This window comes from Neolamprologus brichardi, chromosome 14 (genome assembly GCF_056152115.1).
Source record: "Neolamprologus brichardi isolate AB-2024 chromosome 14, ASM5615211v1, whole genome shotgun sequence".
NCBI classification, from domain to species: Eukaryota; Metazoa; Chordata; class Actinopteri; order Cichliformes; family Cichlidae; genus Neolamprologus; species Neolamprologus brichardi.
In genome coordinates, this window is record NC_142117.1 from 34,818,079 (window position 1) to 34,845,210 (window position 27,132).

General features: G+C 43.2%; 3 protein-coding genes across 4 annotated transcripts in view; all 3 read left to right on the forward strand.

Moving 5' to 3' along the window:
- Positions 1–13,883, forward strand: part of sptbn4b (spectrin, beta, non-erythrocytic 4b) — a 120,026-nt gene extending 106,143 nt beyond the window's left edge. The window contains exons 39-43 of one of the 2 annotated variants that reach the window (XM_087851208.1): positions 29–89; positions 228–484; positions 5,068–5,238; positions 6,653–6,695; positions 7,322–13,883. In XM_087851208.1, the coding sequence (XP_087707334.1) occupies positions 29–89; positions 228–484; positions 5,068–5,238; positions 6,653–6,695; positions 7,322–7,657 (868 nt within the window). In that variant the 3' untranslated portion in view covers positions 7,658–13,883. The remainder of the gene's footprint in view (positions 1–28; positions 90–227; positions 485–5,067; positions 5,239–6,652; positions 6,696–7,321) is intronic. The other variant, XM_087851210.1, reaches the window with a different exon arrangement.
- Positions 13,884–15,550: 1,667 nt separating this feature from the next.
- Positions 15,551–21,877, forward strand: LOC148098993 (uncharacterized). Its single transcript, XM_087851211.1, has 4 exons — positions 15,551–16,113; positions 17,038–17,402; positions 17,555–17,624; positions 17,739–21,877. Exons 1-4 carry the CDS (start codon positions 15,717–15,719, stop codon positions 19,331–19,333), a joined length of 2,427 nt encoding a protein of 808 aa, XP_087707337.1. The 5' UTR covers positions 15,551–15,716; the 3' UTR covers positions 19,334–21,877.
- A 77-nt stretch (positions 21,878–21,954) lies between these two features.
- LOC148098994 (uncharacterized) lies at positions 21,955–26,892 on the forward strand. Its single transcript, XM_087851212.1, has 4 exons — positions 21,955–22,145; positions 22,737–23,250; positions 24,103–24,177; positions 25,149–26,892. The coding sequence occupies exons 1-4, from the start codon at positions 22,017–22,019 to the stop codon at positions 26,621–26,623; spliced, it is 2,193 nt and encodes a 730-aa protein (XP_087707338.1). The 5' UTR covers positions 21,955–22,016; the 3' UTR covers positions 26,624–26,892.
- Positions 26,893–27,132: the final 240 nt, after the last annotated feature.

Consider the following 27,132-nt stretch of genomic DNA (forward strand, 5'->3'; position numbering starts at 1 on the left):
GATGTGAACAGTAGGTATTTTTCCACAGAGACAAGAGGTCCACCATGGCAGAGATCGTAGAGCAGCTACAAGAAAGAGAAGCAGCGCAGGTCTGGGTTTAGTCTTTATAAATAAAGTGTGATATTTGGGGGCATTTAGGGGTTAATTCTAAGTTTTGACTAAACTTCCTAAAAAGAGAAAACTGGGATAAGTAATAGTTTTTCTTCATCGCCTCTCCCGACCCTTAGGCCCGCGGTGAGGTGCCCCGACTGCCTAACGGGATACCAGAAAAGTCTTCCCGTCCCGACCGCCCTCGAGCTCGGGACAGACCCAAACCACGACGCCGGCCACGACCCAAAGAGCCCGGGGAAACGACGCGGCGGTCCAGATCTGCACCAGCCCAGAGCGGCCCGATCGTCCCCCAACCGCCCACGCATACGGCACACCACGAGGGCTTCCTTTTCCGCAAGCTGGACATCGAGAGCCTGAAGAAGAGCACCAATAGGTGGGTGTTCAGGGTCATAATGATAGCTGATACCTGATAGGAGTTATAGAGAAGGAGGATGGACAGTGATGTCATGAGTATCAAACTTTAGGGATTCCAGTTAATCAATTAAAAGCTATTTATGTTCCACAGGGGTTATTGAGGTGCAGAAAAAATGATTGTTTCATCGACTTATTCTTAAATATTAGTTTGAACAAAGCATTTCCAGCCCTCTAAGTACCACTTTCTCATGACACTGCTGCTTCCTCCGTTTAATAATTCAACAGGGGTGACAGAGGCATGACTTTAGCATGTTGAGCTAACAGGCTAACACACGGACATGTTGAACAGATGCATGACACACACAGGCTCACAGGTTGATTCCATCGTGTGTTCAACATGAAAATACTCAGAAGAGCTTTGGAGTTTCTCAGGAAAGCAAAAGCTTACCTTTTTATATTTTTATTGAGAATGAAGTTTGAATTTTTACCTTTTTCTGTGACACAAAAACATTCTAGATTGTCTTGTGTTTGTATGTGGTGGAAAGAAGGAGGTAGTCACAGTTTGTGGTGTTGCCTGTGCCTGGCAGTGGGAGATTACAGCTGTTTAGGGCTGGGCGATATATCGAGTTTTTAACCTGTCAGCGCGCTCATGCAACCTCTGCTTGCTCCTGTTTAGCGTTGCCAAACAATGGATAATAACTAAATAAAATCAAATAAAAACTGAAGGAGTTATTTAACTAGAGGTTAAAAATGTGAGAAAAATCAAAGCTACTTAGTTCATGCAATGAAATACTCTTTTCAGAACCTCAAAAACAGGGTTTTTACCTTTTTGAGTTTAAGGCCAAACTGAGCTACAGCTTTAGAATAATCACACAGCTACACTAACAAATTAATTTAGGTAGCAGTAGATGTTTTGCAAGGTAAATAACTGTTTTGGTCATTGCAGCTGGGGAAAGAGTAGTAGTTCCTTGCTGGAAACATCTGTCTGAAGGCAGGTATAGCTTAGTGTAATAGATTAAGATCCCCATTAGCTGCAGCAACACAGCAGCTATTCTCCCTGGGCTTGGAAATATAGTATAGTGGTGAAAATGTATTAACCTCCTAAGACCCGAACTCTTCCACGGCATGCATTTTTAGTTTCTCTTTGATATTTGGGCTGATTGGGGCCCGATGAATGTAAAAACAAAGAATTACCAGATTTTTTTTTTTACCTTATTTTTGTTTTTATGAATAATCAGAGCCACATATGAGGATGTTCGTTTAAAATTTTGATAGAACAGTAGCAGTATAATGTCCTCGTAAGTGGATATCAGGCCCTTGTAGAGCAAAATTGAGTATTTTGGTCTAAATAACCCAAAATGTGATGTCCACATATGTGGACACCAGGTCCTAGGAGGCTAAATATACCCAGTGTTGGGAAGGTTACTTTTAAAATGTATTCCACTACAGGTTACAGAATACATGCCCCAAAATGTATTCTGTAACGTGTTACGTTACGTTACTCTCATTGAGTAACGTAACGGATTACTTAATATATTATCGTACTTTTTACAACTACATGAATGTACTATTGCTGTGTGATTTATTACTATTACTGCAGGTTACTCTCCATACCAATACTAACTAGATGTTTCAATCTTAATTTAAATGAGTAACAGTTCAGCAATCTCGTATTAAAACTATTCTGCATGTATATAAAACAGGTTTGCGGCTCCGAACTGTAGTAAAGGGACCTCTGGCTAATACGGTGGGTTCTGTGTCGGCTCGTAGCCGAAAACTAGCTTTACTTTGTTGTCTGGGTCAACTTTGCTAGCGAGAGACAGAGAGAGGCGTTGAAAGGCTGCTCCAACTAACTTATTGTTTCGGAGGAAAACACGAACACAGTGGCTGAGCCTGCATTCTTTAGGGCGATGCCTGTAACACTCTGCCTATTGCTTTCATATGAAATCATTTTTTGAACAATAATTTTTTTAAATGTTTCTTCACGTCATTATGCGGGCCTCAAGTAGAGGTGACATGGGCCGCGGGATTGAGACACAGACATTAGAGCCTCTTAATGCGTGTTTTGTTTGGGTTTCTGCCAGCGTGGAATTACCAGAAATAGAGAGAGCATAGCCGAACATATGAAACAGGAAAAGCTGTGTAATTTCTTTATTTCAACAAAGTAACTGTATTCTAAATACCACCTTTTTAAACGGTAACTGTAACGGAATACAGTTACTCATATTCTGTATTTTAAATACGTAACGCAGGTATATGCTGAATATACCATACAAACTAACTTTGGCTCTTTTACATTCTGCTGATGACCATGTCCAACATGGTTTGTAAATGCATTTTATACTGATAAGTCTGTACATGTAGTGAAGGACCTGAAGGCTTACTGCACTTTTCTGCTATAAAGATCTTCTTTCATAGCAGATACTGAGATATCGCCCAGTCCTGCAGTTGTTAATTTGTACTGAAGAGTAAGAAAATCAGTAGTACATGAAGCAGGAAAAGGATTTGCTAATGTAAAAGTGATGCTGGTGACACAATAAGGAAATCTTATGTCAGCCTCTGAATATATTATGTCTGTCAGTGCTGATTATCAGGATGTAATTAGAGCACTTTATTAGATCAGAGGCCTGCAGGATTCCCACCGCATGTGAAAACTTCATGCATGACGCTTACGATGCCTCCTGATCTAACGCGAGCCCACAGAATAAAACACAGGAGACTGACTGACTGGCTGAGGAATGCTGTGGGATGGAGCTGCTGGTCAAACACACACACTTATGCACACAGCCTGCCCTCCACTGATGACCACCCTGCTTCTTCCAGAGAGACACCAGCAAGAAAGTCTCTCTCTGCACTGCCCCCCGAGGGCTGGGCTGACCTTGCACAGCTAAAAGCTCATCCCCTCCCAGCTGTGGATGAGTCCCGCTCACGCACCTACTCAAGGCAATGGATGAGTGTGTCGTATGTACATGCCCTGTTATGTACATGGCAAGGTAAAGCACAATGTCGAATGGCTTAAATCCGGACAAGTGTGAATCTCCAAAGTGCTCCTCGTTGTTAGCGGTTGATGCCGAGAAAGAAAGCGAGGATGCATTTAGGGAAGGACTGAGATTCAACCTGTCTCTGTTACATCTCTACGCGATGAGACACTAAGTAAGTTGATGTGCACATTAATATTCTGGTACCTTGTTAGGGTATGGTGCCTGTGAAAGGTGTATGAAAGTGGACGACAAACTTCCACGTCTATGCTTCGCATTAAATTGAGGTTACAGCTGTGAGCGCATTCACATGTCAAATTTTGTCTGAAAAAGTTTAAACTTCTTCCCGAGGTGTCCTGTTCATAATGTACAGGAAGAGAAAAGTAATATCTGCTACTGTAAACTAGGAAAATACATTTAAAAAAAAACCACACCAAGGAACAGAGATTTAAGAAACATTTTTTTAGCTCAAGGGAACCTGTTGCGCTCATTTCCAACTCTTCCCAACAGTTTTGGCTCTTCCTTATTTTTTCTTTAGTCTACCGCTCCTTTAAGCCATTTTTCTTCTGCCTTGCAAAGCAAAGCTCTGGATGTGGTTGGAGATGACCACGTCGGGGATATCTGCACTCCCCGCCATCACGCAGAGCCAACAATAGAAAAACATTTCAAGAATGAACTTTTAATAGGTGTTGTGAGCAGTTCAGACATCACTTATCACTTGCACCATTGTTTTATTTACCCGTGTATCTACTGTTGAGTTTGAAATCAGGATATTAAGCTGCACACGGAAACTTGCTCTGAATAATACTGGCAGTACTGTGCAAATGTTTTAGCTGCTAAAAGTAAAAGGAGAATGTTTAAAATAAAATAATAGAAAGTGAAGTAAACAAAACTTAAACTTCTTTTTAAGGTCTGTGGAGATTTGCCACAGATCATCTGTGGAGCCTGGCTGTCTCTTTATGTAATCTCACACTGGCTTCCACACCATCTGCTGCAGAACTCTTTGTTCTTCTTGTGGCTGAAAGTTGCCCTTAAGGACTCTGACTGTGTGTCTGGGCGACTGAAGATAAAAATATAAACAAGTTCCTGAAACTTGTGCACAGTACTGCCGATGTCAGCTATTAACTGGAATGCTGTGTGCATGTAAACACGCTCACAGAGGGAAAACGAGCATGTCTGGATTTTAAGCCGCGTTGTTGCCAAAACGGCATTTTAACCAAACTCCTCTGTCTCCTTTCTCCTCTCTTCCTCGGTGCTGCTGGCTGCTCCTCTTGTCTCCTCCAAGGTAAGTCACATGTAAGCCTCGCACACAGGTGCGCACAAGCTGTACGTAGCCTTCCTCCCCATCCCTCCATCCCCCCACCTCCTCCGTCTGTCTGTCCGTCCGTCTGTGTTTGTTCAGCAGTGTGTTTCCTCTTCCCTTCTTGGGGCTGCTTCATCCCGCCTACCTACCTGTCTGCTCTGGTCAGGTGAGTGAGGTGTTAGTGTAGCGACTGTGATTCTGCAGCTCTTCCTGACTCCTCCTGTGCTCCCCCACCCCTCCACCCAACCTCCCTCCCCATGCTCCTCTTTTCCTCCCACCTTTTCCCTCCTCTTCTTCCCCTCCCGCCTCCCCCCACCACAGCAGATCATGGGTCAACCTGTACTGCGTGCTGAATAAAGGGGAGCTGGGTTTCTACAAGGACGCCAAGAACACCACGACGCCCTACAACAACGAGCCGCTGCTCAACCTCTCCCACTGCCACTGCGACGTCACCAATGGCTACAAGAAGAAGAAGAACGTCTTCACGCTCAAGTAATCGGCTGTTTTCACACTCACATGTACTGCAGACAGGCACTTTCATGCTAACCCGGGTAAAACTAAAGTCGTTAGTGTGTTTTCACTCTTTAGGGCCTGGGCACAAAAAAAATAAATACTGTGAGTAATTTATTTGGTCATAACGACAAACCCAGATTTGATCTAGTAAACCCATTGTACATAATTCTGGTATTCTAATAGCTAAAAACCTGCTTCTAGACAAAAAAGGTCACATTTTCTTTTAGTTTTCAAAAATATGACACTTATAATCTTTCCAAACTGAAATGAAACAACACTTTCTTCCATTTTTTTGGCCATGAATCGTTAGCATCCTGCCAATGCATGCTGATTGGTCAGCTAAGGGTTCACGATGGGATGAGCTCCCTCGATGGAACCTGTTTACAGACGATAACTAGACGTTAGAAGCGTAGTTAAACCACAGCTGAGAGTCGTGTTTCAGAAGCAGCTGGTTGAAGGTGACTGAGATCAGAAGGCTGTTTACTTCATCTCTGAAATTAAAAAGGCAAATGCCTTAAAGCACAGGTGTCGAACTCCAGGCCTCAAGGGCCGGTGTCCTGCAGGTTTTAGATGTAACCTTGATACAAGATGGCTGATTTAAAGGCTAAATTACCTCCTCAACATGTCTTGAAGTTCTCCAGAGGCCTGGGAATGAACTAATCATTTGATTCAGGTGTGTTGACCCAGGGTGAGAGCTAAAACCTGCAGGACACCGGCCCTCGAGGCCTGGAGTTCGACACCCCTGCCTTAAAGTGTCTGACACCTCATAATAATTACAGAAAGATATTTTACTAAAATAGAAATCTAAAAATAGAACACATGATAGGGTGAAACATCTTTCCAAATCTTAAAGAAGAACTTAAAGTAGTCTAAGCCAGCGGTCTCCAACCTTTTTTGCGCCACGGACCGGTTTATGCCCGACAGTATTTTCATGGACCGGCCTTTAAGGTGTCGCGGATAAATACAACAAAATAAAACTAGTACCGGTACCGAAAAAAAGAAAATGTATTCGTAACACACGTGAAAAGACCAAGGAAAACTGAGTAAACGATAAAAACGATAACAAAATAACGCTGAAAACCGATAAAAACCCTGAAAACGATACATTTCACACCTGAGCCTCAACTCTCGTGGCCCGGTACCAAACGACTCACGGACCGGTACCGGTTCGAGGCCCGGGGGTTGGGGAGCGCTCGTCTAAGCTACACAGACACGGGGATTTCCAAATTGATCTAAGTTGAATTTTAGTTAAGTAAAAGTCAGAGCAGTAGCAAATGACTCGCACTTTTCCTCTTCTCCACACTGTCATTCTGTGGCTCACAGATGGGGCCCACCCCACAGTTTGGGGACCACTGCTCTAAAGCTGAGTTTAACTCTTCTTCTCTCTTTGCAGAACGAAGGACGGCAGCGAGTTTTTGTTTCATGCAAAAGATGAGGTGAGACATTTTTTCTGTTTCCTGCACGCCTCAGAATAGTGAAAGCAGCTGTAACTGTGCATCTGCACCTCCAAAAGTCCAAATATATTTCTATACTGTGTATTTTGTTGTACAGTTATTTTATTTTCAACTTTAATTTATATATTTTATCTTATTCTTTCCCAGTTAAATTTACCCTTCATTCTAATTTGTGTTGTACAGTTATCTCATTCTTAACTTAATTTTTATATTTTTATATTTTATTTATTTTATTCCTTCCTGGTTAAATTTACCCTTTTTAATTTTCATATTTATTTCCTATCTTATTCATAGCCTTTTCTTTTTTTCTTTAGGTCACGAGCAGTTGTCTAAGCATTTCACTGCATATCGTACTGTGTATGACTGTGTATGTGACAAATAAAAAATTTGAATTTTGAATTTTTGAATTTGAAGTTGATTCTGTTCATCTGGATGTAGCGTTAACGCTACATCCAGATGAACAGAATCAACTTTTGGAGATTTATTTTCCTGGATGATTGAGAATGCATCAAGATGTGCATCTGCACGTCATCGAAAACCTTAAAAACATTCATGTTAACAACTGAACCGGCCAGCTGACGTCTGTGTACCCCTCTCTCCCATCGCAGGACGACCTCAAAACGTGGGTGACTAATATCACCGCCAGTATTTCAGAGCACGAGGAGATTGCCAAATGGGGTCAGCCCCAACCAACTACCTCATCCACCGACGAGGGCACGCGCCGCGACGGGAGCAAGGTGGACAACAGGTCAGAGCGCGGCGGCGAGCGTTCGGACCGGGGTGACCGAATCGAGCGTGCTGAGAAAGAGAAGGAGAAGGAACGGGACAAGGAGAAGGAGAGGGATAAAGAGAAGGAGAGGGAGAGGGGCGAACGGTCGGAGAGGTCAGAGCGGGCTGGGAAGTCGGACGCAAAACGATCAGAAAAGTCCAGTAAGAAAAAATGAGCTTGGACGGGAGCTGGGATTGAAGCTCACAGTATGAACTCTGGCTGGGAGGCGGGGCCATAAACTGGTTGCGAACGCCCCCCTCCTCCTCTTCGCCTCCAACACTGTCAACAGAGCAGTCGTGTTTGGATGGAAATCGAAGGATTGACCCGGGCTCACTCATAGGACGGACGGGACGGATTTGATTTGGAGCAGGAGACACCTCTCTCGCTCTCCCCCTCTATCTCTCTCTCTCTCTCCCTTCTGTGTCTCTGTGAGAACGCACAGAGTCACCGACGCCCCCTGGTGGCCGTTTCGGAGAACTGCCTGAGAGCAGGGTGGCGCTTTGTGCTGCGGAGCCCCGGGCAGCGTCGCCGCGAGAGAGAGACGAGACGCGCGTCACGGTCAACGGGAAGGCTGTTAGGCTGACGGCTGGTAGAGCGATAAAACGTAGCTCATGCTGTTCCATGTTTGTTTTTTCTATGAGACGAGCTCCGTCTGTATGTATTTCTCGTCTGTGTGTCCTATTTACTGTATATATCTGTCTGTAAGTCGAGACATCCTACACTACGTCTTATTACTCCTTGGAAATACAAACAGAATGAAATTATGCCAAAATGTTTTACAGACCTTCTTTTACTTTCTCCGCTGTATCCCATCTGTCTGGAGGTCTGGCCATGAAAACATGTAGAAACTATAATAGTTTTACTTAGATAACAAACTGCACTGTAAACACATGCGTGCACTTGCCCTGGATGAGTCAGCACTGATCTCCAGGTTTGTGCTGACTCTGTTTAAGAGAAGAGAAGAGTAGACGTCGGTCTTCAGAACTTTGTTACGCACACAAAAAACAAGAAGAAATGTATCAAATCAAGATCCCAGGACATGCAGAGCAGTTTCCCTTCCCTTGGGTAGGATTTTATTTTAGCATTATAGATTTTCTAGTGAGCAGTAGGTGGTCAGAAGAAATAAAAAGTCTTGTTCCCAGGGGCCTCATTCATTAAAATGATTTTAAAAGTGGACCTCTTGTAGTTTTATTTATATTCTGTCATATATAGACTTTTACGGTGGTAGATAAATGCTCATATTAAACACGGGGCAGGTGGGTATTCCTAGTATGATCATTGGCCTTAAACAGGTGGTTTAAGTTTAAGAGGTCCACTTAAATTAATGAATAAAATAGGAAAAAAATCTTTATTTTTGATATTTCTAATAAAAATGAAACATTCATTGTCATCTGCTTGTTTTACCGTCTAGATCAGTTTTTCGTGGTTTGGTCATAAGCACAAAATCTGCATGTTTTTAATGAATGAGGCCTTCAGGGATGAAAACAGGCCTCATCTACTCTTTTATTCTCTTACAACATCAAACTACTGGATATTCTCTTTGATTTATTATACATACAAATTTGTTTTTATACAGAGTTTAAAACAAAATCTTGTGTGTGTGTGTGTGTGTGTGTGTGTGTGTGTGTGTGTGTGTGTGTGTGTGTGTGTGTGTGTGTGTGTGTGTGTGTGCGCTGCTGCTCTCCGCTCCCAGGGTCTCCATAGCTCTCAGGTTATTTGTGTTGGTGTGTGCTTCACACTCGTCAGTACGTTCGTCCCCTCAGATGCCGCCTCAGTCTTCCGGATACAATACGTCCCATTCACAACACACATGTACACACACCCCATGCACACATTTGTACTTCTATCTTTGTGATGCTACATTCCCTCACCCCTTAATTTAACCCTGATTCTGAACCTTCAAATAAACCTTTCCGAGCGTCTTTCAAAGTCAGGTCCTCGCTCACAAAGATAGACTTACATCTTCGCACGCACACATGAAACCCATCAGGCTGAAAATGTTAGAGGTTATAAACGAGTCTTAAAAGTCATCAGGTGGAAATGACTGAAGCGATCAACTAATAAAAAAGCGAATGAGCTGACACGGCACTGACAAAATATTTCATAAGTGAGAGATTGCATGCTTTTCTTGGAGAGAAATCACTCGTCTAAAGAAGCTCGTCTTTGCAGTTTAGCATCTCTGTTACAAGTGTATGTTTTATTTCATGGTAACGCACCACGATGCCATAAACAGCAGGAAATGAGAATCATCACGTTTATCTGGTAAATGCAGCTTTGTGAAGCACCAGCGGTGGATGGTGGCATTAATTTCCTGCCCCGTTAGATGCATGCGGGCCAGACTGCATTTAAACTTCTTTTAAAGTACGTTATTATCACCGCTGCTGTATGAAAACTCATTCCAGCTCTCGTGTTTCAGATGCTCTCTGTTAAAGTTCAGCTGAAATGCATTTGCATAATTGTTATTTTATTTTTAATAATTAATTATTTGCAGCTCCTGTACTGCATGTGAAACAGAAAGCTAGATAAAATAGAAAGGCCTCAGTCGTAGGGCACACGTCCAAGTTAGTTTCTTGGAGCATTAGCTCCTGATGCTCCCTGATGCTGTGTGCACAGTTTCAGGATATGTGGTGCATTTTAACCCACACCTGTGGCCTAGAACAAATCAAACTATGACTTCTAAACTGGAAATGATGCAAGAGAAAATTAAAAAAAAATCCCTGCAGCCACACTGGAGAACAGGAAACACAAGCACTTGTGTTCAGCCATTGAGATCATGCTTGTTTATCTTCTTCTGTTTGCCAGCGGCAGCCATTCAGAAGAAATCAGGACTAAAGAGAGCATGGCCTTTTAGGGAGAAGAGCTACAACAGCTTGTTTCAGACAGAAGATAAACTAAAGGGCTCCACCGGGGCTCGGTATAAATGGAAATCATGCAAAGCTACGCTGTTAGAGTCCAAGAGTAAAACTATGGAGCTGAAAATGAGCTTAACAGGTTGTCTTTTTTAAGGTGTTTTCTCTTTTTGATTCGATTTTTTGGTCAGTGCACAGCTGCTTCACAGAGCTTCGAATGCAGCCTTTTGGTGTTTTTAGTTTTCAAAACGCCGTCTGCCCATGGTTTTTACCTGCTCTCTCACCTTTCTGCTGCATGTCACAGAGTCTGCCAGCTCATCAAAGACGCATCACTCCAATACTTACATTTTTTAAATTAAAGACCAGGTTATTTTTTAACTCAAACATGAAGGACTTCACATAACTTCAGTAATATTTTACAAGAAAACATTTACATTTATTTGTAAGAAGGCTGTAAAGCCCAAGAATCCAACTCGTGTCTATATTTGCTAGGATAGAGTTCATATTTAAGGCTTGTTAAAGATGGTTATCGGTCAGCTGATTGTGTTGGGTCTTATTTATTTATTTATTTATTTATTTTAGGTTTTCATTGCTGGATTTTTAAATTCCCTCCTGACCTACAGACCTCGTTTCTGTTTCTCATAAAATATGTCTTTAGAACTTGTAATTTATTTCATGAGAATGCCACATGAGTGCAATCATTTGCATGCATGTCAGACACAACAAACACACCAAGAGTGAAAAGAGTTTCATGTTTAAAGTGGCACCGAGCCAGCCGGCTGACTGATTGTGAATCCAGCATCATAATAAACCTCCATGATTTGTTTCTGCTGATACACACAGAACAGATCGCGCAGGGTACAGCTGAACCAATAACAAGTCAAATAACTTTACACTTTAGATAATATATGAAAGGTAAACATTGGGACAAATGAAAGCTCGACGGTTTGGGCGTGTGCGCCGATACCCTGCCCGTCTGTCTGTTGTGCTCACATCAGCCTCATTCTGTCGGCAGACACGAAGTAATAAATAAAAATACCTTTTGGTTTGTTGTTAATGTATTGAAAGTGTTTTCTTTTCTGCCTGGAAATGAATGTAGATCATTGATGTTGAAAATGTTTCATGTTGGATCAGTGTTTCCTCCTGTTTACACGATCAGGGGCCAAAAAGGCCCCGAAAAATGAAACGCACTGTTTTTTTTTAAGCGGAGGGAAACACTGGTGCAGATTCTCTGATGCCATTCAGACACTTCAGACTTTGACATGTTGCATCTTGTACACCAAAACCACTCAGTAGTATGCAGTAATATGAAGTCTATGAGGATTGTAGAGCAGTGTGTTCAGGGATTAATGTTGCCGATGATGGTGAGGATGATGTCCGTGGTAGCAATGGAACTTTATGCAACCTTTTCTTTGCACTAGGGACGCTAGCCTGTTGCAGGGCTGAGGGCTGGTGTTCACTGGTGTTGGGGATCCAGCAGAGGGACGTCAGACCCGGACAAGTTAAAAGTTGCCAAAATGAGAAGATTAAAGTATTATGAGTGACCCTTTCAGGTTCAGTCACATGCAGTTTGGCTTTGAGAAGGGCGTGAAATTCACTTTGATCTTCAAAGTTCGTGTACAGATTATGGACATTTATGCAAGAGCTAAAACCTTTAACTGAACGAACTGCTTAATAATCAGTTCATCGTTTTGGCGAGTGGTCCTAGAACCTTCTCGGCAGAGCCGGCCTTTTATAGAAAAATCTATAAACAAACTTTAAACAAACGCTACTTTTGTTATACTACATTTTTCTTTTGACAGCACTGACTGTAATTAATATTGAAACATAAGTTCAGTGACATTACTGCAAAAATTAAACCTGGAAGAAGTCCTGTTTTCATTCAGAAGCTAATATTTAGCGACACATAACACTCTGTGCTATGTACTTATTAAATAGACTGTATATAATAGATGGACTTGGCCACTAGTGAGTGAAGTTCTGATTTGAAGCCTGAAGATATTTTCAACCTTTTGCTATTTTAGTTGTTTGAAACCAGATGTCACAGAAAGAGTGTGGATCTCGCTGTGAAACCAACACTGGACATACTCGGATTGGTCCCCCTTTGTGACTTTAATAATTCATAATTTACAAAAAATTTAAAAGGCATCTTGTTGTGTTGAATAAAAGTTTAAAAAAATAGTGATTGAGCCCATAATCTAATCGGGAAAGTGAGATCACAGAGCAGTCGAGTTGAGGGACATTTTCCATGCAACTCCACCTGTTTTTATAACTACAGGAGTCGCCCTCTGCTGGCCATCAGCAAGAATGCAGGTTTAAAGCTTTGTCCGTCTTTTATATGGTCTGTTTGTTACCCAACCTGGACACGCCTTTCTTTCTTTCTTTAGCTTTACTGCACTGCCCTGTTATAACTTTAGGTCTTAATTCTCTATACAACCAAAAAACTACCATCATGCTTTTGCTCAAATTTCTTAAATATTTTTATTACAGGATTAACTGAATATCTGAAAGTTTTTCAAAGTAACAATGATGAGGATTATGTATTTGCTCGTCTTTTACTGACCAAACAATTAATTATTTTAAGGGTGGAAATCACCGCTAGTTTCACTGTTGATCCTGATATGTTGCCTCTGATAGGAAAACACTGATGCTTCTGTTTCCACGTCAGGAGCGGTGAAAAACGGGACCTCGTGAACACACTGCCTGAATAGAAAGTCATAAGAAAACTCGCAGACGTTAAAAGGGCTCGTACACTGAAGCGAAATGTTATTTTCTCAGACACAAACGGGGACAATCAGGGCTGCTAAGTTCAGTGGATGTTCAGGTGGGACGAGAGGTTGAATTTATGGATGTTCTTTAGGGATACTCATTAGAAATGATCACTTTTATCATCACGTCATGAATAATATTAGGCTTTAGTTTGGTGCTGTTGACCACCTCCTTAATGTGGTGACATTTTTATCACCAGCCAAAGATAAAAAATACTAAATACTGAATATAAATTGGTGTTTTAGCTGATCTGCTGCCACAGCGTGTCCCCTCCCAGGAGCCCCTGAGCACCACTGTCTGTCTGCCCTCAGCCTGCCTGTCTCTCTGTATGCCTGTCTGCAACCTGCAGCCTGGAAATGTACAAATCTATTTGCTCAGAAGTATTTTCTGTAAAAACAGACGTGAAAATAATTTATCCATGGTGACACTGGGAAAACCGCCCCTTGTCTTTTGCCATGTTGAATCTTGGAGTCTGAGTCTGTCTTGAAGTGTGACTGTTTATTTGTGCCACAAGCCTAGATGAAAGTGATGTACACCTCCTGCACACAAACAGATCAGGACAAAGAGGTTGCATGAATGACATAGTCTCTATTACAGTACTGCTGTGCATGTCTTTGAGTCCCATTCTACGATCACTGTAACACACAGGGGTGACACAAACTACCGACATGGAAAAAAGGTGAAAAAATGAACCAATAATGTACAAAATGATCAGAACCAACTGCAAATTACTGACTCTGTACAGTTGTTTCTTTGAATTGAAAAGTACAGATTGAAAGATAATCTTTTGTGTGTGTGTGAGTGTGTGTGTTTTTGTGAGTCATTTAAGCAGGTCTGGGGGCTCCTATTTTATTTCCACTATGACTGAGGGTCAGTATAATTCATATTGGCTACTGTGTCAGTCAGTTTTATAGACACAAAAAAAAGTTATTTCTAAAGTTCCTCATTATCATGTTCAAGTGATCAGTTTGAGATGATTTGAGTTACATCCTGACGTATTATCCTGCTAGAAGCAGCCATCAGAAGACGGGTAAGCTGTCATCATAAAAGGATGGACATGGTTAGCAACACTCAGGTAGGCTGCGGTGTTTAAATAATGCTCGCTTGGTACTAAGAAGCCCAAAGCGTGCTGAGAAAATCCCCCCACACCATTACACTGGCAGCAGCATGAAGCATTAATACAAAGCAGGATGGATCTACACTTTCATCACAGTGTTCTTGACAAATTCTGACCCTGCTATCTGAATATCACCTGGTCTGAGATTCATCAGACTTCATCATTCTCCAATCTTAGCTTGTGAGCCTGTGCGAATTTTAGCATCAGTTTCTTGTTCTTAGCTGACAGGAGTGGCAGCCAGTGTGGTCTTCTGCTACTGTAGCTCATCTGCTCCAAGCATTCATAGATGCTCTTCTTCATATCTTGCTTGTAATGATTGGTTGTTTTAGTTATAGTTGTCTTCCTATCAGCTCAGAGCAGTCTGGCCAATCTCCTCTGATATCAAGAAGGCATTTTTGCCCAGAAAACTGCACTTTCTCCTTTTCAGACCATTCTCTGTAAACTCTAGAGCGGGTAATGTGGGGAAATCCCAGTAAATCAGAAGTTTCTGAAACACTCAGACCAGCCCAGCTAACTCCAACAACCACGCCATGTTCAGAGTCACATAAATCACCCGAACACATTCTGATGTTCAGGTTCAACGTCAGCATATTTCAGTGACTACATGTAAGTGTCCCTAAAAGCACTGAGTTGCACCCCCGTGATCGGCTAGTTAGAAATTTACATCAACAACAAGTTTAACTGTTAACAGACCCAAATTCGGTTTTCTTATTGTTTCTCTGCACAGTGATCAATGAGTACAGTTCACTTTAAATCTAAGATTGATGCAGAAGAGCGAAAAGTGGGGAAATAGGACGTGGTCAGAATTTAAGCCTTCAAAGTGCTTTTTTATAAATTAAAAAAATGAAATATCATTTTAAGATATATAATTGAGGTAAGTGATTCGACAATGATTTTATATCTGAATGTGTGTGGAGAGCTCCTAAAGTGCACAAATATGACTACTACTACAGCCTAATATAAATAAAAGTCGTATTTTGGCATCAAAAACTACAGATTATGCTTTATACACTTAAGAATTCGGGTCTTTACCCTTTCGAAAAAAAAACACAGTTATTATTTAAAATCTTAAAGATTAATTATGTTTTTTTCATTCACTCAATTTGAATGTGTTTGGGGCTTTTATGCACAAAAGTGTAAAACATTCACTTGAATATTATGAATTAATAAAATCATTATCTCGGAAATTCACTGAAACTTTTAATTAAAAAAAAAAAAAAGCTGCTACTTTTTATTTTAGTTATTTTAAGTTAGAATCTTAGTTGAATAAACGAGAAGTAGAAGGGGCTTTTATTTTCTAAGCGCGTGTGGCCCCGGAGGCGGAAATGCAACACGGAAGGTTTTCAAAGGTGCACAGGGAACGAAAGGACGGGACGGTTGATACGGAAGAAGGAGTGTTGTGGTTTGAGCCCAGCTGGACCCGGTTTAACCCCTCACTGGGGCTCAAAATGCGCTGCGGAGTTTCGGACACAGCAGGCGGAGAGTTCGTGTGAACAAACATGGAGCCGAGATTCGGCAGCGAAGTGGCGTCGATTGTGGAAGTGGCCATCCAGGCGACTCTGTCTGTCTTCAGGGATGTGTTGGCGAAAGAGGCGCCAAACACGGAGTGGGAAAAGGCGAGGATGGGCGAGATCCAAGAGATAGAGAAGTCTCTGGTGGTGCAGATCCACAAAGTGTTTACGGAGTTCTCCTCGGAGCTATTCGAGGAGAACGAGGCTCTGCGGGCCAAAGTGGAGCAGCTGGAGGACGTGCTCCAGAGGAAAGCCGGGCAGCTCGAGCAGGAGCTGGAGGCCAGAGTGGGGCAGCTGGGCAGAGACATGGAGCAGCTGGAGAAGGAGCTGAAGACCATCAGCGAGGGCCCGACTCACGTCCTGCTGCAAGACGGCTCAGTGATGGGTGAGAAGCAGTCACATATCAACTAATCGATCAATCAGATATATGACTATACACACGCTAGCATTTTCTTTTTCATGTTTCGTTTCTCCATATGGGGGCTAATAAAAATATTGGGGTGGCACACCAGAAACATAATTTCCAATTTTATTTTGCTGTTCTCAAATATAGGGTTAAGAATATGGCAAAAAAGAAAGAAAGAAAGAAAGAAAGAAAGAAAAGAATTATATGTCTAGTTAATTTCCTGCTACAAAAGTTGATATAGCTGAAAATGTGCACATATGATTAAAGTTTTAACCCCACATGCTGTTAGTTTAACACATGAGCTTCAAACTGGGCCTCGAGGCAGAGTCCTTTTTGTAATTGGTGTGCTGATTAATTGTGCAATATGCAGCAAAATTTACAATAAGCCAAGTGATTCAGTTTCTAAAAGTGAATCACTTGTACATCTGATCCATTCAGACACAGTTTTAGTAGCGAGGCTTTGTTCTGTCTCCTTTTTATGTTTATTTATCTCAGGATTATAATCCTGCCTGTTTATTTATGCTGTTATTGAATTTAAAACCATGTCTCTTCCCTTTGAACTCAACATGTAAATCAAATTAAAGAAAAATATGGTTGGAAAAAGGGAATTTTGGAGGGGACACCAGTTAATCATGTAGGTAAACGTTTATTTTAAAGCTCATCTACAGGGGCAGCTGTTCCTGATGTGGAAACCTTTTTGTAACTTTCTAGATCGAACCTCTTTAGCAAATCATCTCAGCTCGAGTTCAACTAAATAACAAATAAATTAGAGTTTTTGGGATGATGATAAACATGTTAAACATAATGTCGATTATCATATATTTCATAGAAGAAGAAGCCAAGTAGTCAAGTGCAGCTCCACTCAGGCAGTGAGTTCATGTGTAACTTTGTCTTTAAATGCAGGAGGTCCTGTGCTGTCAGTGTCCACCAGTCCAGACGCCCCAGAATCGGCTGCAGAAGAATCAAATCCAGACCCGCTGCCCATTTCTGCAGGAGCTGCTGAAGTCGTCCCCACCTCCACGGCTGCATCGGTGACCGTCCCCAAACCTGCGGTCGCCCCCATGGTGCTCGTGGGCAGAGTCAGCTCCGCTCCCACGGTGCTGTTGGTTGGTGCCAGCCAAATCGTAGCGCAGTCATCGGCCGTCTCAGAAACGACGGCAGCTGCAGCAATCGTGCTCAAACCGGCGGCCTCGCCGGGCTCTACACCTCAAAATGTCCCCAGTCCCGACTCCAGTACTGTCAGCGGTCTCGACTCGACACAGGAGAAGGTCAGATGTTTCTGTTTGACACATTCATGTCTCCATTTGGAAAACAGTAGATCCTAATTCTTGTCAGCTGCATTCAGCGTGTCAGGATGTTTTAGTTGAGATGCTTGGAAAGTCTTTTCATGCAAACTCAGATTTATTCTGTTGTGTCACAGAAGTCTTTGGAAGGAGGAGCTTCAGGGAGGACAAGACGAACGAGAAGAGCAGCTGCTAATAGTGAAGCAGGTACCGGTGTTGCTTTCAGATGTGACTATAAACATGTTGATTTGAGATTTAGGAGGGGGTTGTGTGGGTGGAAATGGACAATAACGATCTGTACATTTGCGCCTTAATTTCCAGTTTCCGTTGACAACGGCAGCGAGGAGAAACAAAGCAAGTCAGCTGAAGAGCCCGGCAGACGACTGAGAAAGACGGATTCGCAGACAGCGAGGCGGTTCTTCTGTGAGCACTGCGACCTCGGTTTTCACTGGAAAGGCGAACTGAAGAAACACATGAAGGTCCACAAGAAGCCTTTTCCTTGCGATCAGTGTGGCAGGAGTTTCCTAGAGAAGGCGTCTCTGGAAAATCACGTTTTGCGCCACGAGGCAATGAAAGCCCCGCTGCCCTTCCCGTGCCCTCAGTGTAAACGATCGTACAGGAAAGAGGAGTCGCTTCAGAACCATCTCAAGCGGCACCAGCGGTCGAAGCCTCCGAAGCCGTTCTCCTGCGATCAGTGCGGGAAAACGTTCCGAATCAAGCAGTCTCTGGAAAACCACCTGTTGCGCCACGAGAAATGGAAGCAGCTGCTGAAGTGCCAGCTCTGCGACAAGACCTGCAAGACGTCGGTTCAGCTCAAGTGTCACATGGCCGTGCACTCGGAAGAAAGGCCCTTCAGCTGCGTGACATGCGGGAAGGAGTTCAAGAGCAAAGACACGCTTCGCTTCCACCAGATGGTTCACACAAACACCAAAAAGTATAAATGCACAATGTGTGAGGAGACCTTCAAATATGCCCACTCGCTGACTGTGCATAAGAGGAAGCACACAGGCGACAGTCCCTTCGTGTGCTCCGTGTGCAACAGGTCATACAGGACCGGCACGGCTCTGAAAAGACACAGCGTGGTCCACACGGGAGAGAAGCCCTTCACCTGTCACATATGTGGAGCGAGGTTCAGCTTGAATAACAACCTGAAAAGGCATCTTCGCATCCACACGGGAGAGAAGCCATTCAGCTGCCAGGAGTGCGGCAAGAGCTTCTCAGACAACAACAAGCTCAAGTCCCACATGCTCATCCACGGCGCCAGGAAGCCGTTCATGTGCGATCTGTGTGGGAAGACCTTCCTGTTCAACTGCAGGCTGCAGATACATCAGAGGTACGTGCACGCCGACAGGAGCGAGCAGTCGGACGGCACGCAGAATTTCTTCCAGACCCGACGGCAGAACAAGTCGCTGGTTAAACCGTACAGCTGCAAAATATGCCTGAAGGGTTTCAGTGCCGCGTGCTCGCTCAAACTTCACGAAAAAGGCCACAGCGAGCACAAGGAGTTCAACTGCGGCATCTGTGGGAAGTCCTTCCACAACAAATACTCTTTCAGCTATCATCAGCGGAGCCACACGGGCGAGAAGCCGTTCGTTTGCGACGTGTGCGGGAAGCGCTTTTTCCACGCCGCGAGTCTGAAGCAGCACGAGCGCATTCACACGGGCGAGAAGCCGTACAAATGCGACCAGTGCGGCAAGGCCTTCAGGACGGACGGCAACTTCTACAGACACATGCGGATCCACACGGGGGAGAAGCCGTTCGAGTGCGTGTACTGTCAGAGGAAGTTCCACCAGTCCAATCAGCTCAAGTCCCACCTGCAAATCCACACAGGGCAGAAGCTCTACTCCTGCCAGCAGTGTGGCCGAGGCTTCTCTGATTCACGGCAGCTCAAGAAGCACAGCTGTGACGGGTCGTAGGTGACGTGGGGCTGCTATCACCTGATAGCACGTAGGACTAATAAATGAAATGGAGGCATTAGTTACCCATGGCCCGGTGCCTTTTTGCTTAGCTGAACAAAGCTGTTTTCATACATGAAGTCCAGAGAATCAGGCGGGGCCATCTGTAGTTTAACTGCAGCACTGAGCAGGAAATTATTTGCTTCGCTTTTCTAGAAACTGGCAGTTTAGTGAAGTGGAGGATGCCCCCTGGCCACAGACCGGACGCCTGACCTCGATTCACTCGCTGTGAATTCACTGGACAATTGTCTGCTCTTCTCTCACATGCACCCCATCACACATCATGTGGACTCTATACTGCACAGACTGCATCAAGCACCTCCATCAGTTAACCTCTTCTTCAGCCACCTGGTCGTTGCTTTTGGTTAGCCGTAGGGTTGAAGTTTGTAACATCTGTATGCTTGTGCAGCTTAACCCTAATCCTACTGACCTTGGTGGTTTTTAACAGCTCTTTCTGTAAATTCTTGGTTAAAACCGTCAAACATCAACTAGAACAGTTAACAAAATGTTAAAAAAACAGCTGTTGTGACTTCATGTCTGAAACATCTGAGTACTGTGTTAAAGAGGGATCAGCTGGGGTCGTACTTTTGTGTAGTGTGAATTTGTACCATGAGCCGATGCAGCGAGTAAACCAGGCAAATCATTACGAGGCAGCGGCAGCCTTGAAAGTGCAAAGCCTCTTGAGGAAAATGTGAAATATCGAAAGTTAGAAGAAGAGCAGCTCACGTCTGAAAACATAGTGAGACAGTGCCCCCTGGAGGTTGGTTACAATTTGCAGATGGGTACCTAGAAGAGGTACTGATCTTGACATGTCCTTGGTTAATAGAGTAGACATTTGAATGTTGCTGCTCTTTCTAAATGGTGCCGGCAATATTAATCATTTAAACTAACGTTATCTTTTGTTCATTTAATGCCAGTTAACTGTTGGGTCTCACACGGCACTGTATTTCAGCTCTCGATGTCTCTCTGTGACTGAAAGATGGATGACAGCCCCGCTAATCAGCACAGTGCTGTACGACTTTGTGCTACAGGAACGGTTATATGTTGTGTCAGATCAAACTCTGACTGGGGCGATGCATAAGCACATTCTGCACAGGCATGAAAGAAACAAAAAAAAGTGCTTCTACAAGGTTTCACAGCCACCTCTGGATGAATCTGGGCTTTTATTTTGAAGGTACATTTATTGACTCACCTGTCACATTAAGAAAATTGGTACTAAAAGCTTTACAAGCTCGGTGTTTGCTCAACGTTTCAAGCCAGAGTCTGTTTTCTGCCACCAGACAGCTCTGAGTTGATTCAAAATGCAAACAGTAACTCTAGATATAACCCACAAGTATGCTAAACTACAGATTTGCTACAGTAATGAGTAAACACATGTGGCTGCTGGTGTACAGCTGTTGATTGGCTCTTTGGACCTCTGGCTTTGCAAAATCCTCCCACTAATTTTTGTTAAGGAATTTCTGACTTATCCTTATGCAGCAGGTCTGCAAAAAAACTGAGCAAAGTTTTACACGGTGTCACACATTTCAGTGGCATTTAAAGAATTTGTTAATTGGTTCAAATGGCTCTTTAATACAAATACAACATTTGTAAGATTGATGTTTATCTTCATCCATCAGATTAGTCGACTAGTTGTCTTCTATTCTCGAGTTTAATCAACTAGGAAATCAGTTGCAAGCTGCAGTGCATGTATGAAAACGGCTCCAGTGTGACACAGAAATAACTTAATAAAATGTACTGGGGAGAGCTGGTAGGGTTACCTGTGATTGAAGAGGTATTAAAGTTTTGGTGAAATCCTGGACCAGCAACTATGTTAAAACCAACTAATGTTAACTAATCTGGGCATCAACAAATAACTCGACTAAAGTTTTATGCCAGCCTAATATAATGTAAGACAGACACTGATGTAGATAAATGTCCTTGTGTTTGCTGATATCAGCTGATACTGATCTGTGCATTCGTCCTTATGATGTGGGAAAAGTGGGTGTGAAAAACAGCTATAACACTGGCACCTCTCACCCTTTAGATGTTAGAGTTAAGGGACTGATTAAGCGTGATTTAATAGCTGTCAATACGATATCAGCTTTTTGATCAGTAGAGGTCAGCAGTATTGTTGTGGCATTTATGTTTTGTATTATTATTATTTTTTCTTTAACTTCAGCTGTTTAAAAATCTGGTGAAACATGAAAGTTACTTGTATGATACCTAAAATTTGAGATATTAAGGTAGGATACATCTTCAAATGTTCTGAAGGTAATGTAGGAGTTTTTGCCTGTTGAAATTTAAGTGAAAATTTGGGCATTTTAATTGATTTTTTTTTTTTTTTTTTTTTTTTTTTTAAGAATTAAAGTAGTAATTTATGTTTTGTGAATTCCCAAAAATCCCAGTGAAAGGTGTAATCATTTTTAAAATAGAAGTCGAAGTGTAAAGTGACTTTCTAATAACTTTATATTTCAGTTCTGAGATATGTCTATTTTTCTTGCTCGAAATTGCAATTAAATAACATTTGCAGTCAAAGCGCTTTGTATGAGTTTTATTTTGAAATTTCTACAGTTGGACTACTTCCATTTCCTGAATGAATGGGGCTAACACAGTGGCAAGTTCTCTGCGCTTGTAGCGAACAGTTTTTATCCGTAGAGGGAAAATGTCAGAAAACTTGGTGTTTTATTCAGAAACAAAGTGTATCATGGAGACTGTTATCCGGGTCGCTGTCGATGTTATTGGAAATTCCAAAGTAGAAAACGACGCAGAGGAACAGACTATGAACCGTAAGGTAAGTCAGCGGTTAGTGTTTTTTTGAGATCCGGTTTATTATCAACGCACACCAGATACGTTAAAAACGCCAGAGACGCTGTGTTCGGGTGAGAGTGGACGGATGGAGTAAAATCACGATGAAGGGCAACGACGCCAAGCAAAACAAAGATGGCGGACGTTCGTCAAGCTAAAGCTAGCTTAAAAGAAAAAAATCTGTTTTTTGTTTTGTTTTGTTTTTTTAATAAAGTGAATGTTATAGTAAGATTACAGGAGCTAGATTATAGTACTAGGTTTTAATTTTTGCTTTTACTTTGTTCAAATATTTCCAGGGCTGCGCAGTTAGCTTTAACTTCCGGCAGTTTTTAAAACAAGATTGTAGTGATTAAACAGTGATGTGTTGCGATAATTCTCGCTTTTCTTTCAATATTTACTTATCACGCAGTCAGTGATAAGTAGTGAAGTAATTGTGATTATGATTTTTATCATAACGCTTCATACAAGCTCTACTGATGGCAGTAAATGTATCTGATGTTGTGTTTACACTGATAACATGTGCTTTGGTTTAGTCCCTAAATAAATGTTGTTTCCTCTGTTTTTTTAATCCTCACAGTTGGATTTTGACAGCACTCTGGAGATGTTAGCATGTGAGGCAACAAGAAAGATCAGCACCGTTTTCTCCCAGGTGTCTTTGCTGCTGCTCGCTGAAAACAGGACTCTGAAGGCCAAAGTGGGACAGTTGGAGAGTGAGCTAAAGACCGTGACTGAAAGCTTTGAAAATGCCAGAGTGTGGAGAGAAAATGTCCTGAATGGCTGCCCAGTCCTGTTTAAGCAGAGCGGGCAGGTCTTTACTCTGAAGCCACTGGGGAAGTTAAAAATAAGGACAGATAAAGTAGCAGATGGAGGCAGTGGTTCTTCACCAGCTCCTGCTGGAATTCAAAGAGTCGGTCAAATATGTCCTCCTGCTTCTGCAGATGCTCCAGGGGTGCAGGGTTTCACAGGACCAGCACCTCCTGCTGCTGCTGCACAAGTGCTAAGAGTCAACCAGACATCTGATGCTGCTGTGCCGAGCGTCTCCACATCATCTCCTGCTCCTGCTGCTGAAGTGGATGGTGGACGCGATACTGGTCAGTTTCCATGAAAGGTCCCAGATGATGAAAATACGGGTTGTTTCTTTTTTTAGTGGTACATCCCATATTGCTCTTCAGACTCAACCCTGCATGCTGCAGGTGTCTCTCCTAGAAACACAGAGCGGTTGGCTGCTTTCAGCCTGCAGCAAGGGTCATAAAAAATCTCCCAAATTTAAATATTCTAGCAAAGTAAGTTGGGACATTATCTCCAATCAGATAGCTTTTATTTTTTATATTTGTTCTTTATTTTGTAGCTTTGTCACTGTGTGGCACAGACCATTGGTGGATGGGAGCTTTGCCTTTAACTTGCTGAACAGGTGCTTTGATAAAGTATTCTTGTCGATGTTGATTACAGTAACAAGTGCTGCTGCTGTCCTTTCAATAAAAGGCTTCACTGTCTCATCACAGCTTTAAGTGGTCCTGAATGCTTTTCCCAGTATACACACATCTATTTTAGCCACAAATCCCTGTGAAATGCTTCCACTGTGGAGTCCTGCACCATTGCCGCAGACTTCCTGCTTTCCACTGCACCAAGAAAAGCTTTGTTATTTTATTTTGAAAACATGGTGGTGAAGCAAGAAAGAAATTGCCTGCTAATAGGCAGTTTGTTTCACAGTTGACATTCTGAAAGCTGATCGGTGGATACATCTGTTGATGAGATACATCGAGCCACCTGTTGTGTCAAATCCTGGTTCAAGGTGTAAATACGAGCCCTGAAAATCTTACAGCTCTCGTCAACTGACAGCTAGACGGGCTTCCTGCACAAATTCAGTTTGAGAGGAAAACAAATTTTCAACCTGCAGCTGATTTCAGCCACGATTAATCTGTCTTTGTTTTCATTCTGTATAGATTCTTCAGGTTCAGAAGGTGGAGAGGCGATGGAGGAGCTGATGGAAGCAGTTTCTTTACCAGACAATGGACCGGGTGAGAATTTAAATGGTTAATATAGAAATTATTTTCAGTAAAACAAACTAACAAAGACTCTGATAATGTGTGATTTCAGATTTTAAATTAGAAAATAACCAGAAACATGACAAATTGGTCGTGGGTGAGCGTTCACACTGAGAGCAGTTCAGATCAGATCTTCAGACATCCCCTGTGCTGAGTATAAAAAGGTCCAGTGTACCCTGCATGGGACCTGTTTACTGTGGTCCTACCCACGAGCCTTTGTGGGCTAGAGGGGTCTGGTGGGCGGGTTTTAGCCCATGGGGCCCACAGGAAGGGTTGTAGGGTCTGGTGATTTGTGGATTGGATGGAGGTTATGGCTCTCTGATCCCTGGCTTCCAAAATCACCTTGTGGCACCTGGAACATCAACTCCCTGAGCAAAGGAGCATGTGCATGATGTCAGGAGATACTGACAGGATATAGTTGAGCTTATCTACCACCCAGATAAGTGGTAGAAGATGGTTAGATGGCTGGATGGATGACTTGTAATGCTGTGGGGCTGGGCATCCTAACCTTAGACAGCTTTAAATTAGCCTTTGGGTCTTAAAAGTAAAGCCAGTGTGCAAGCTGCTAAAACTTAGTCTTAATGGGAACACTTGGGTTTCCCGCTCTGTGACATCTGTAAAGAATGAAGGTAACTTTATAAATTATTCTCATTATTAAAGTCAGACGGGAGGCCTAAGGAGCTTGGAAAGAAAAGCGTCTGGAGAGTCCCAGATTTCAATCCAGACGCTTTTCTTTCCAAGCTCCTTGGACTACGATGACCTGGATGAGTGAGAACCTTCACAGACATATTTCCGTCAGACAGGAGGATTATACAGAGTCTGCTCATTAGCTAACAAACCAATCACGAATGTTTGGCCGTGGTGATTTCACAGTAAGAAGTGATGATAAATGAGCTTCTTCTCCTGCATCATATGTGTAAACTTCAATCTTTCCTTTTGTTTAGACGCCACAGCAGATTGTACCTCCGCGGACTCAGCGGAGCCCGAATACACCGAGAGCCAAAAGCGTCTGGAAGCAGAGGTTTTGAAGAAAGGCAGAGTGTTTGTGTGTGACATCTGTAACAAGACTTTTAACCGACTCTTCCACCTGATGAAGCACATGAACATCCACAAAGAGCAGCGGCCTTTCACCTGCGACCAGTGCCCGAGAAAGTTCAGGAACGCAGCGACTTTTGAGTACCACCTGCTGCGACACGAAGAGAAGAAGTACGCCAGCTACGAGTGCGAGCTCTGCCAGAAGAAGTTCAAAACGAAAATGGGGCTGAAGACGCATCAGGTGGTGCACACGGACGAAAGGCCGTTCGCCTGCTCCACCTGCGGGAAGGGCTTCAAGACCAAATACAGCCTAAAGTCCCACCAGCTCGTGCACACGGTTGAGAAGCCGCACAAATGCTCCGAGTGTGGAGAGAGCTTCAAATACGCCTTCACCCTTCAGTGTCACAGAAGCATCCACACTGGAGAGCACCCGTACAAATGCACGGTGTGCGGCAAGGTTTTTATAAAGAGACGATCGCTCAGGACGCACCAGGCGGTCCACAGAGGGAAGATGTTTACCTGTGAGACGTGCGGTGCTGGCTTCACCCTCCCTCAGAACCTGAAGAGACACATGCACATCCACACGGGCGAGAGGCCGTTCAAATGTAAGGTGTGCGGGAAGGGTTTCATTCAGGCCAACAAGCTGAAAGCACACATGCTCCTTCACGGCGCTTCAAAGCCGTACATGTGCGACCTGTGTGGGAAGACGTTTCTGTACAACTGCCACCTCAGGAGACACCAGAGCGTAACTCATGACGAGAAGCACGGGCAGGTCATGAGGAGACGGTCACGGGAGCGGGGCAGGCGCAGAGTAATCTACCGGCAGGACAGGACGATAGTGGACGTGACGCCGTTCAGCTGCGGCACCTGTCACAAGGGCTTCGACACTGCGTGTTCCCTGAAGAAACACGAGCTCATTCACACGGGTCACATGCAGTACCGCTGCAACCCGTGCGGGAAGTCCTTCTTCTACAAAGCCACCTATGACTACCACCAGCGGGTCCACTCGGGAGAGAAGCCCTTCGGGTGTGACGTGTGCGGGAAGAGGTTCATCATCCGTCAGGCGCTCAAGATCCATAAGCTGCAGCACTCTGGAGAAAAGCCGCACAAATGCGAGCAATGCGGCAAGGCCTTCCGCATGTACACGAACTACCAGAGACATCAGCTGATCCACACCGGAGAGAAGCCGTATGAGTGCGAGGTCTGCGGCGTGAGGTTCAGGCAGCTCGGGCACGTCAAGTTTCACATGCAGACCCACACGGGGGAAAGACCGTACTCCTGCAGCAGCTGCGGACTTGGATTCTCAGACTCAAGGCTCCTGAAGAAACACAACTGCAGCGAGAAATTCCAGAAAATTTTGGGGGACGCACTCACAGCGTCCTGATGGTGACGACTCGAGCAAACCAGTCATTGTCCACAGAGCCAGATGAGTGATGCATTCTGGGAGCATTGCTCAAGGCTATTATTCAGATTTGTATTTTCTTCCATTTTGCCTTCCAATGATTGTGATATAGTTGGCAGTCTTTTAGTGATCTCTCAGCATGACGTAAAATATGAAAATTTTGTATTTATACATTATATATTTATATTTTCACCTGGTTTAAAGTCTCAGTTTTCCTACAGTATTGAATAAAATGGTCAAAACAACAAAAATCTCTTAATTTACATTTTTTTAATTTTGAAATTAAAAACAGTCTGATCAGAAGCACAGACCACCGCTTCTTTCCCGTGTTTGCTTAATATAGCTTGATAACATGGAATTATATAAATGTTTACAACTCTGTTAACTTCAGACTGTGAATACCCTGACTGTTAAAGGGTAATTTTAACGTTTTAACGTCTCTGCTGATCGTGGAATTGTAAGTGTTGTAGTTACTCACTTTGGCCACTGGA